Source organism: Panulirus ornatus, chromosome 55, assembly GCF_036320965.1.
Source record: "Panulirus ornatus isolate Po-2019 chromosome 55, ASM3632096v1, whole genome shotgun sequence".
NCBI lineage: Eukaryota > Metazoa > Arthropoda > Malacostraca > Decapoda > Palinuridae > Panulirus > Panulirus ornatus.
The window spans coordinates 33,361,537-33,374,217 of record NC_092278.1 but is presented as its reverse complement, the minus strand read 5'-3'; the positions used below and the strand labels follow the sequence as shown (position 1 = coordinate 33,374,217).

At 47.1% G+C, this 12,681-nt stretch overlaps 1 protein-coding gene across 1 annotated transcript in view; it reads left to right on the top strand.

Annotated features, from left to right (window-relative positions):
• The first annotated feature begins 10,987 nt into the window (after positions 1–10,987).
• Positions 10,988–12,681, top strand: part of LOC139765658 (phosphoenolpyruvate carboxykinase, cytosolic [GTP]-like) — an 87,175-nt gene continuing 85,481 nt past the window's right edge. The window contains exon 1 of the mRNA XM_071693360.1: positions 10,988–11,330. Within this exon, the coding sequence (XP_071549461.1) occupies positions 11,167–11,330 (164 nt within the window). The 5' untranslated portion in view covers positions 10,988–11,166. The remainder of the gene's footprint in view (positions 11,331–12,681) is intronic.

Sequence of the window (12,681 nt, the reverse complement as noted above, 5' to 3'; positions counted from 1 at the left end):
AGACTGTGGCAATTATATTGTGGTGTTCCTTCTTTACCACCCTTGTAATGTTTTCCAGTGACACTGGCTTGTAGCTTCAGGCTTGTTCCAGGAGTGTGAGAGGCATGCGTAGGATAGAATGCGTTAGGTCAGGGTAACCCATGTAGTACCATCATTGGTTTAACTGTGGGTGGTAGGCGTAGTTTTGATATGTTATGCATAACAGATAGAGAGGATGTGGGCAAAACAGGCCATTTGTTCCTCATGCCACCTTCTTAGGGTGGGAGAGGCAGTTATAATTGAATTATAATGTGGAGGTGATAACAAGTAGTGGTGATGTGAGAAGGAGATGGTGTGAGTATTTTGAAGGTTTGTTGAATGTGTTTCATGATAGAGTGGCAGATATAGGGTGTTTTGGTCAAGGTGGTGTGCAAAGTGATAGGGTTAGGGAGAATGATTTGGTAAACATAGAAGAGGTAGTAAAGCTTTGCGGAAGATGAAAGTTGGCAAGGCAGTGGGTTTGGATGGTATTGCATTTGAATTTGTTAAAAAAATGGGGTGACTGTATTGTTGACTGGTTGGTATGGTTATTTAATGTATGTACAACTCATGGTGAGGTGCCTGAGGATTGACGGAGTGCTTGCATAGTGCCATTGTACAAAGACAAGGGGATAAAAGTGAGTGCTTAAATTACAGAGGTATAAGTTTGTTGAGTGTTCCTGGGAAATTATATGGCAGGGTATTGATTGAGAGGATGAAGGCATATACAAAGCATCAGATTGGGGAAGAGTAGTGTGGTTTCAGAAGTGGTAGAGGTTGTGTGGATCAGGTGTTTGCTTTGAAGAATGTATGTGAGAAATACTTAGAAAAGCAAATGGATTTGTATGTAGCATTTATGGATCTGGAGAAGGCATATGATAGAGTGGAGATGCTCTGTGGAAGGTATTAAGAATATATGGTGTGGGAGGCAAGTTGTTAGAGGCAGTGAAAAGTTTTTATCGAGATGTAAGGCATGTGTATGAGTAGGAAGAGAGGAAAGTGATTGGTTTTCAGTGAATGTTGGTTTGCGGCAGGGGTGCGTGATGTCTCTATGGTTGTTTAATTTGTTTATGGATAGGGTTGTTAGGAAGGTGAATGCATGAGTTTTGAAAAGAGGGGCAAGTATGCAGTCTGTTGTGGATGAAAGAGCTTGGGAAGTGAGTCAGTTGTTTGCTGATAATAATGATAATGGCTGATTCGGGTGAGAAACTGCAGAAGCTGGTGACTGAGTTTGGTAAAGTGTGTGAAAGAAGAAAGCTGAGTGTAAATGTGAATAAGATCAAGGTTATTAGGTACAGTAGGGTTGAGGGACAAGTCATTTGGGAGGTAAGTTTAAATGGAGAAAAACTGGAGGAAGTGAAGTGTTTTAGATACCTGGGAGTGGATTTGGTAGTGGATGGAACCACGGAAGCGGAAGTGAATCATAGGGTGGGGGAGGGGGCGAAAGTTCTGGAGCATTGAAAAATTTATGGAAGTCGAGAACATTATCTTGAAAAGCAAAAATGGGTATGTTTGAAGGAATAATGGGCTATAGATAGAGTTGTGCAGAGGAGGGTGGATGTGCTGGAAGTGAGATGTTTGAGGACAATATGTGGTGTGAGGTGGTTTGATCGAGTGATTAATGAAAGGGTAAGAGAGATGTGTGGTAATAAAAAGAGTGTGGTTGAGAGAGAGCAGAAGAGTGTGTTTTGAAATGGTTTGGTCACATGGAGAGAATGAGTGAGGAAAGATTGACCAAGAGGATATATGTGTCAGAGGTGGAGGGAACGAGGAGAAGTAGACCAAACTGGAGGTGGAAAGATTGAGTGAAAAAGATTTTGAGTGATTGGGGCCTGAACATGCAGAAGGGTGAAAAGCATGCAAGGAATAGAATGAATTTGAACGATGTGGTATACTGGGGTTGACTTGCTGTCAATGGATTGGACCAGGGCATGTGAAGTGTCTGGGGTAAACCATGGAAAGTTTTGTGGGGCCTGGTTGTGGAAAGGGAGCTGTGGTTTTGGTGCATTATACATGACAGCTAGAGACTGAGTGTGAACGAATGTGGCCTTTGTTTTCTTTTCCTAGCGCTACCTCGAGCACATCCTGGGGGGAGGGGGTTGTCTTTTCATGTATGGCGGGGTGGCGACGGGAATGAATAAGGGCAGACAGTATGAATTATGTACATTTGTATATATGTATATGTCTGACTGTGTATATATATGTATACGTTGAGATGTATAGGTCTGTATATGTGTGTGTGTGGACGTGTATGTATATACATGTGTATGTGGGTGGGTTGGGCCATTCTTCCGGTTGTTTCCTTGCGCTACCTCGCAAACGCGGGAGACAGCGACAAAGCAAAAAAAAAGAAATATATATATATATATATATATATATATATATATATATATATATATATATATATATATATATATATATATTATCCCTGGGGATAGGGGAGAAAGAATACTTCCCACGTATTCCCTGCGTGTCGTAGAAGGCGACTAAAAGGGGAGGGAGCGGGGGGCTGGAAATCCTCCCCTCTCAATTTTTTTTAATTTTCCGAAAGAAGGAACAGAGAAGGGGGCCAGGTGAGGATATTCCCTCAGTGGCCCAGTTCTCTGTTCTTAACGCTACCTCGCTAACGCTGGAAATGGCGAATAGTTTGAAAAAAAAAAAAAAAAAAAAAATATATATATATATATATATATATATATATATATATATATATATATATATATATATATATATATATATATATATCTTTCCATCTCCAATTTGGAAAGATGGAGTGAAGGAGATTTTGTGTGATCGGGGCCTGAACATGCAGGAGGGTGAAAGGAGGGCAAGGAATAGAGTGAATTGGATCGATGTGGTATACCGGGGTTGACGTGCTGTCGGTGCATTGAATCAGGGCATGTGAGGCGTCTGGGGTAAACCATGGAAAGCTGTGTAGGTATGTATATTTGCGTGTGTGGACGTGTATGTATATACATGTGTATGGGGGTGGGTTGGGCCATTTCTTTCGTCTGTTTCCTTGCGCTACCTCGCAAACGCGGGAGACAGCGACAAAAAAAAAAAAAAAAAAAAAAAATATATATATATATATATATATATATATATATATATATATATATATATATATTCTTTCATACATATTCATTTCCCATATTAGCGAGGTAGCGTTAAGAAACATAGGACAGAGCCGTGGGGGGAATAACCTCTCTTGGCCCCCTTCTCTGTTCTTTCTTTTGGAAAAATAAAAGCCCATCGTGTTAAGCTTTCGTATTCCTTCTTGCTAAATTGTCGCTGTCTTTCGTAGCACTGCTGAGTTCTGTCGTGGTGAACTATTCACATCCTCTAATAGGCTATTGAAACGTCATAAATCCTCCTGAAGTCATGCCTGATCTGATGACTTATCGTGTCCATTCCTTTATGCATTCCTACAGTAGATAATCGAAACAGCAATAGGCTGTGATCTCGCTACATGGCGCCGATAGACCCTTCGTAGAATGCTTTATATTATGTGTATGGCGGATGATACGTCGTTGGCAGCACTTTGGTTCCTGGGGACACGTTTATGCTAGTGGTTTGAGAGTATTGGAAGTCTGGTGCCTGTAACAGCTGGCTGGACTATGGTGGTCGTGGTGTGACGTAGGAGAGTTAGTACGTAGTACTTATGATTGAAGTCCGGCAGAGGTCGGCAGGACGCGTTCCTCCTAGCAACCTCCGCATATGGAGAAGCCGTATTTGCATAACCTGGTGATGGCCTTACGCCGTAGCTGCTTAACCTGTTCCCCAGAGCGTGCGTCACAAGCGGCAAGCAAGATCTGCCCTGCATTGTTTTCGGCGCCAACGTAACGACACAGACGGTGGAAGCCAGGCGGGGGCCGAATGACGAGCAGCACTCGGGCAAACTTTGGCTAGGATGAGGGTGAGGTTGCCTGACGCTCGTCCGAGGCCCACCTGCTGCTGCTGCTGCGTCTGTCGGTCACCTGTTGCCGTTAGTTTTATGGTTATGTTGGCCACTGTCTGTCGTTTGGAGGACCCAGCGCTTTGGCTCTGGCTGAGAGAGAGAGCGGGAGAATGTGTGTGTAATTACTATTTGTTTGTTATGGTAGGGTTTTACCCGCGTTTTTCCCCGTCTCTTAACCTTATTTTTATGTACCCATTTGAACGACCAGCCCTTGGGGAAGAATAAACTGTTGGGTTGGTTGCGAGCCGACTGCCGCGGCCCACGATTCAAATCTATGCGGGGCTCATGCTGACTCATGTGTATTCAGCTCCAACCACCATACCACGGAGGCTCATGTGTGTATGTGTGTATTAAGTAGAAAGTAGGAGACGGAAGAAGTGGACGGTGAGCGACGTTAGGGAAATACAAGGAAGGAAACTTCATCCTAGAAGGTCAAGTCCCTGGTGTACCTCAGGCTACAGTGCTGGGTCCGCTGATGGAATCGTTGTTTACACAAACCTCACTTCTAAGGTCTTAACGTGTGGAGACGAGCGTCACACACACACACACACACACACGCGTATGCATTAATGTGTGGAAAACATTTTGTTGATAACAGAAACACGCGTTGAAGATAATCACATACATCTTGAAGAAGGCGGTGGTGTATAGCAGGTAATTAAAGGGAAGTCATCCCCAGATATTGCATCAGATGTGGGGAGGGAAACGTCAGACCAAGCTGGCGAAGCGGACGTGCCTCTGAAAGTCATCAAATCCTCTTAACTTCATCTGAGAGCCAATGATAAGGCAGTGTAAGGACCTGCTTGACCCTTGTGTACCAGATTTTCAGTACAGTTTCATGTACTAAGGTCGGAATCGTACTAGAACTCGCCGAAACATATCCAGGAAGACGGGATAACACAAGAACACTTCACTGCTTAGCGAACTCACCAGACACTGTGTTACCCTGACAGAAATAGGAGTCTCGTTAACGCTGCGCGACACTGTTGCCGGCAGCGCATCCCAGGGCGCAGGGAAACGATAGAAAGCCCCATTCCGACTTCGTTCCCGCAGAGTGTCCTGAACAAGCGATTCATCACGGCATCACGCTTTCTGGACTGTTTTTATTCATTTCATATCATCAATTTCAGCTCCAATAACGAGATGATTCAAGCAGTTGAAAGCTTGCTCCACACAAATTGAGTGAACACCTGTCCACTCTCAGACAATCCTATGTCACTCACTGATAGATATCTATGGAGGAGTTACTACACACACGGTTGTGACAAGTGTCAAAGCTCCACTGCCGCAGATACGCGACACCTGTTGGACACCTGTAGCTGTGCGTCTGTCGAGGGTGCAGACCGCCCTCCCCTGCAAGTCACCGACATAAGTCTGTAGCTTCCTCTGATAAGCTCAGTTTTGGATAAGGGTTATCTATCTCGTCTCTTCCGGCCTCACGGCTCTGTTACGGAGTTGGCGACATGATGTGTCGCAATGAGGCACCTTGTGTGTGTGTGTGTGTGTGGGAGGGTGGGTGGGTGGAAGGAGAGAGAGAGAGAGAGAGAGAGAGAGAGAGAGAGCAGGTGGCCTCATCATTGACGATGTCTATCCTGTCCACTCATCATGACAAAGAACCGCCTCACCCTTGCTCTGTAACACTCATCCCCACTAGCTCTCTCTCTCTCTCTCTCTCTCTCTCTCTCTCTCTCTCTCTCTCTCTCTCTCTCTCTCTGGGCGGTGAAGGCATTTCCGCAGCTCTGGCCGTCGAGACGAGGCTGCTCATGTCCCCCATACCTCGTGGTAATCTTGCCCAGCCTCCTATCCCGATCTCCTCCTCCTGTTGTGGTGTTGGCGAGGCTCTCAGAAAGTGTAGGTGGAGTTGTGAGTTGTGTGTGTGTGTGTGTGTGTGTAACTCGGCTCCTTGGTAATTCTGGTATCGTCTTTGTTCCCTTCCTCTGGACCTTCTCTATTAGTTCTTTGTGACCAAATTCGAGAAGCGTATTCAAGTTCTGGCCTACTTTATGATATGAGCAGTTTAGTGAATACCTCCTTATTCCTGTATGTGAGTGGTATCCCACTGTTTGCCAGCCCACGGTCCCTGTCATTCGCGAGTCTCCTGAAGTAGGGTTCTGGAGACGGGTCAAGTACAATGTCGAATTGTAATCTCTTATGTAATATCGACCCACTGGGGTCTGAGTGAGACCCTTTGTGACCTCTGTAATCCTTTTGCGCTACCGCTCACACGATGAGCATGAGGGTGCACATTAGATTTGCCAGGGACGACGGCACAAATCAATCACTCGACTGCCATGTCCCTCTCATGCACAGGTTCTTGTGCAATATGTTTCTGCTGGATGATTTTCGTGTCTCACTCTGTCTCCTCCTCATTGCTTGGCATATGCGGAGGAAGGTCGAATTTCTCCAACCGATTATTACACTAATCCCGGGGAGTTTGTCCAGATGTCCCTTTTGAAGAGTTGATGGAGTCATCCTCACTCTTTACTTCCCTCATAACCTTGGCATCATACGTAGAAATATATTCGAGTCCGGGTCTTATAACCTTGGCATCATACGTCGAAATATATTCGAGTCCGGGTCTTATAACCTTGGCATCATACGTCGAAATATATTCGAGTCCGGGTCTTATAACCTTGGCATCATACGTAGAAATATATTCGAGTCCGGGTCTTATAACCTTGGCATCATACGTCGAAATATATTCGAGTCCGGGTCTTATAACCTTGGCATCATACGTCGAAATATATTCGAGTCCGGGTCTTATAACCTTGGCATCATACGTAGAAATGTATTCGAGTCCGGGTCTTCTGGCGACTGGTTAACGCAGATCAAGAAGAGCACAGGTACCAGGACCGAGCCATGAGGTACACCACAAACAACATAACCTATGTCTAGAAAGGCTTCTTTGACGCGCGTCCTTGGTTGACCTCGAAAGAGGTCATTTTCAAGCTATCGCAGGAGTTTTTCTCCTCTTATATATATTTTGCTTGGAGACCCGTAAGTTATCTCACCAGCCTCGTATGCGGTGCAGTATCAAAATGGTTTTTGGCACCCACCCATCCCTTCCGTCTTAAAGGGAGTTCACTCTCACGTAGAAGTCTGAGAGGTTTATGTCTTCCTTTCCCCGTGTCTCCATGTTGTCTCTCAGATGGGAATCGTCCATTTTCTTAATGATCTTCTCCAGTGTTTGACAGAACCAAACACTCATCAGATAGACTAGTCCATTAGTCAGCGCAACCTCTCTCGCTCTCCTGTCTTTGATACAGGCTTGACATTTTGCCATTTTCCACACCATAGGCACTTTACCATCCGCCAATGACGTAATGAACATCTCAAGCGGCCTGCCAAGCTTCCCTGCACTTTCGTTTAGCACATATGAGGAAACTTTATCACGACCCTGAGCTTTATATGGGTCAAGTCCCATTATTAGTATGTATATTTGATTTTTAGAAATTTCAATGCTTTTCAAGACCTCTCTACAATCCAACTCCGGTGCTGGGGCTGTAGTGTGTGTGTGTGTGTGTGTGTGTGTGTGTGTGTGTGTGTCTTCCACTGTGAAAACACTTCAAAATGGTCGTTCAGCTCCTCATATATTTTCGTATCCTGCGTCACCCGTGACCATATCTCTCTCCTCCTTGAGTGTGTGGTCTCCTCTTTTGCTCTTGTCATTTCCTCGTTTACCGCGTCATGAACATTATCAAGCATTGCATGATCACTGTACCCGGTTGGTGTATCTTGTGCGACATTGCCAGTTATCTGTACTACTGCGTGTAGAGATAAGATCTGGTAATGACGGTGCGTCATTTCCATAGGGACGCTTTGATTCAGGACAGTACCTCTGTCTACAGTCCATGAACTTTGGTCCTCTGTGACTTATCTCCACGAGAATCTAAATGATTGAAGAACTATCTCCCGATTGTTCGTTTATTGTTATCTCTTGATTCTTTTTTTTTCATGTTCTTGAACATTCTTTTGTGCCGTGAGCTATGGAAACCCAATGCATTTCTTCCCTGCGTTTGCTCTGCCCATAATGTATTGTTGGTGTCATCCATCAGTATTACCTGAAACTGGATATTCTCCCTTGTTAAGAAGACTGATGCCCATCCTCCTCCCGTGTCGTCTGTTTTCCTCTCCTTATTGTCTTGCATTCAACTGAATATGTTAAGTCAGACTGTATACCTTTGTTTTATCCCAACTACTCAGTAGAGCGCTGAATAGCCTGAGGAATCTCCAGTGCTTGGCGTATAAGCCGAAATTCTTTTAATCCAAGCCAATCCCAGCTACTCTAATCAATATGTGGTTAGTTTTCCCTAATACGGTCCTTGAACACACTCTCTCTTCTCTCTCTCTCTCTCTCTCTCTCTCTCTCTCTCTCTCTCTCTCTCTCTCTCTCTCTCTCTCTCTCTCTCTCTCTCTCTCTCTCTCATATGCTACCAGTCCTACTGCATTTGAGTATATCATTCTTAGTCTTGACTTTTATATAATTTAAGATTTTTTTCTTACCTCTTTGAGGCAGTGGCAGTGCCATTCTATCCTCTAGCCTCTTCTGTTGTCCCCTGTTGTCACCTTTCTAATTGTATCAATTACTTTTTCTAGCTGTGTCCCCGATGTGTCACCTCTAATGGATGTCTTTCTGAACTCTTCCTTGTGTGCAAGTTTTCCCTTTGTGCAGACTGCATATTGACTTGCTGCCTATAAACGCTTGACATTGAAGGTAGCCTTGAGTGGTCGTCCCCAAATGTCTCCTCTCTCAGTTCTCTCTCTCTCTCTCTCTCTCTCTCTCTCTCTCTCTCTCTCTCTCTCTCTCTCTCTCTCTCTCTCTCTCTCTCTCTCTCATGTCTCGTGTCTCTAGCGGTTTCGTGAGCAGTGTTTGTCTCACCTCCAGCCTCTCCCTCCCCTTTAGCTGGAACATGGCCTGCCTCCAGTTCAAAGAATTCAACTGCTTTTGTCTGTGTCCCTCTCGTTTCACCCGCGTTCTTAGCTTCTGTGCCACCCACTCACTCGTTGGCTGTGTCGTGACTAGTGTTGCCTCACCAACCTCCGCCCCCCTGTGGCTTTTTCCGAGGCATTTATATTTACTGCCATCATTTAGCCAACTCTGCCCTTTTCTAAACCTGCCATCAAACACGCCATGTCCTTTGCCGTAACATATCGTCTATTCATACACACACACACAAACACACGCCCATCTGGGCCTGAGGCAGCAAAGGGGGTTCTTGGCCGGAGAATGAAGTGTGGGCTGAACAGACTCCTGGTGGGTACGTCGTGTAAGTGAATGAGTACTGTAGGCAATATAGCTTCTTCGCCGAGGGGTCGATAAGGAAGCAAAGAAGAATGGCGTGTTAGCACGGAACCTGGCATGTGGAATGAAGGCACGTAGCGGAGTGCGCGTAGGAGGAGGGTATACACTGCAGGGCGTGGGAGGAGGAAGAGGAAGTCGAAGGAGGGAGTAAGGGGAAAGGATTAGTGGATGGAAGGGGAGCAGTTGTGGAGGGGTGTGAGGTGACGTTCCGTGACCCCGTGGCATGAACTAGGTCGTGAGATGTGTGTGTGTGTGTGTTTGTGTGTGTGTGCCATGACCTGAGCCGTGAGGTGTATTATGACCCGTCATAATGTGTCTTGAGCCTGGGCTGTGAGGTGTGTGACATGACCTGGGCCACTAGGTGCGTGACATGACCTGTTTTCTTGAAGTCTGTGTCATGACCTAGGCTGTGACCTGGTCTCATAAACTGAGTATGTCAACAAAGGAAAAATAGAGAAAAAATATACATTTTTTTTTATTTGAATAAAATGAAAGGAAATGAGAAACCGCTTTTGTAGAGAACCAGTTTACGTTTTCTATAAGAGCGAAGAACACTCTGTTCGTTACCCAGAGGATCGATGAACGATTCTGTGGCTCATGGCTGTGGCCAAGGTCATGGTCATGGTGGGATAGGGTCATGGCGTATGTCATGGAGGCCTAGGTCGGGGTCATGGTGACCCAGGTCTGTGTAACTATCGTTATGTCCCAGGTCACAGTCAAGGTTATGACCCAGGTCACGGTCAAAGTTTATGGCTCAGGTCATGGTCAAGGTCATGGCCCATGTCAGGGCTGAGGTTATGGCCCAGGTCATGACACAGCTCATTGCTCAGGTCATGGCGAGATCACGGAGGGCCAGGTTATAGCCCAGGTCATAGTTACCAGCCAAGGTCATGGCCTAGGTCACGGCCAAGGCTATGACCTGGGATGTGAAGAGCTTCCATGTCAAGGTCATCCATATGTAGTGCAAGCAGTTCCCCCACACGGTGACCTCTAATGGTAGTTGGTAGGCAGGACCTATGCGTCTCCCTCCGCCAATAAGAACCTCACATCGTCATGGACTTGACCCCTCTTGTATAACCCCGAGCTCCTCCTCAGTGGGACCCAGATCCCCGGTAATGAGACCATAAAGAAGTGGAACTCGTATCCCCTATGTTATGATTGCCTCCGCTTCAGACTCGTAATCCCTTACATTAGGCTCCCAACCCCTTGAGATTATAGATCGTCTCTTATCTGACTGCTGGAGTTCGAGTCATTAACTCAAACCCGTTCGAACAGTGTCCAACGAGACCTCGGATCCCAGTGCTCCTAAGGGTTATTCGTCTCTTCAGTGACCCTGACGGCGAATCCAACGTCTCCCAGGGGCTTGGAATCACTTCCCCCATGCTCGTTCCTTGTACAGTGAGGTGACGTGCCCTCACACCTGCTGCACGTTACGCCCACCTCACCACGTCTCCAAACTCGTTACGGTGTCACCCCGCCCGTGTCGTCCGTCCTCCATGTGTGATCTCACGTACGCTCATTTGCTGATGTCTCCCATTGGCTCGTTGACTAGCCGTTGAACCGGATCCTTCACTCCCATGATCCTGTGCGCTGCCGTGAGGACATGAAGGGTACCCAAGTACCCTGGGTGGGTTCATCATACATAACATCCTTCATCCTACTGACGTCAGTCAGGAAGTTACAACGACACGTTTCGCTCCGAAGTGAACACACCTCTTGTGAAATGTTTTCAAGCGTGCGGGGCCCCCGGCGTGAGAAATACATTTTCCTGTATAAAGTGCTTTTTTTTTTTAACATTGAATTATACTCCGCTTTTTACACTGAAAGCGTCTGAAGTTGTCGTTAAGGACGTCCAAAAGTTACCACAGAATATCCAAGCCTGGGCAAAATGCTCTCGCTGGCAACTGCGGGTCAATGTTTCCAACCATGTGTGGCGGAGGCGATGTGGCAGCGGCGTCTGCCCAGTGAACGGTTGCGCCTCCCGATCTGTAGCGACGGACAAACACCCACAACCATGATCACCCTCAGCAGGTTCCTACCCCGCTACTACAGGTAAGTCCCATTGTTAAAAACCTATGTGCCTCACGTCCTTGATCACGTAGCCATGTGTTGGTGTGACGTCTCGTACAGCTGTCGGAAGCGTACTTTTTTTGGGTGACTCGAAGCCTTGAAGCACCAGCAGGGGATTCGCACTCGCTCTGTGATTTACCTCTGGCTTCCCTACACGTGTTGTTTCCATACCTGTGGGTTTTTTTTTGAAATCGCTGAGGTACCGAACGCAGGTAGTGATGGCCTCCTCGACGTTAAAATGCACGGCGGTGATTCCTTCTAGAAGGCCTTGAGGCCCCCTGGCCATAGGCTGGTTTAGAGAGATGGTGAATGGTGGGAGGTGATGTCAAGTGGCGGCAGGCAGCCGTGCGGTGGCAGGTGTTTGTACCGTGACGTCACTGCGCGCTAGCGCCGTTACCTCTCCGCGTATCGCTCAGCTAGGCCGGATTGTATTACATGCATAAATCATTCGGTGGTCAATAAGCGCAATTCAAAGACCCGTTACAGAAGGGGGGAACAGAGGATCGTCAGCCACTTGACCATATCACCCAGTTGGTTACTCTCAACACACAGATCTGGAGCACGGCGGTACGTGCTTTTGAGAGCGATGGTATGCGTCGTGCCCCTGGATTTACGATGGCTTGGCATACCTCTGAACACCCCCACCTTTTGCAAGTGTCGTATTCCCCGGAGGTCGTATACCCCTGGCCTGCAGCAAGGTGGTATCAGCTTCCGTTATCGCTCGTCTGTTGTTCGTGATTGTCGTCGACGGTTGGTTGGGTCAGAGCTTCCCTCTGGGGCGGGGCCCCTGGGCCTCCTGCGTTAGTGATGAAGGAGGGTCATACCTCGTGAGCTGCATGTGCTGCCGGGGTTATTGTAGGACACCGGGACTCTCCTCTTCCTCCTCCTCCTCCTCCTCTTCCTAGTCAAGAATACGTGGTGTCCAGTTCAAACTAGAGAGTCCCGCAAGGCACGTCCTTGTGTCCCCTTTTATCCACCTGCACCTTCTTCGCACCACGGGAGAACCTCAGCAACTCCTATTCGCCCTATACCAACACCCCTGGAAGTGTCACGGCACCTTCAGGTACCCTCCAGGAACAGTCTTAGGAGCTGTGGTTCGTCTCTCTCTCTCTCTCTCTCTCTCTCTCTCTCTCTCTCTCTCTCTCTCTCTCTCTCTCTCTCTCTCTCTCTCTCTCTCTCTCGCACCCTTGGCCATGACTTTCATTTTCAGGACCCCTCGCCTCAGGTGAGTCAATTACGTGGTTATCCCAGAATTTGGCCTGAGTGGGCCCCTCCTGGGGCTGACCCACCACCGTCCCTGCACAGGTGGTGGGACCGGAGGGTCTGCTGTGAT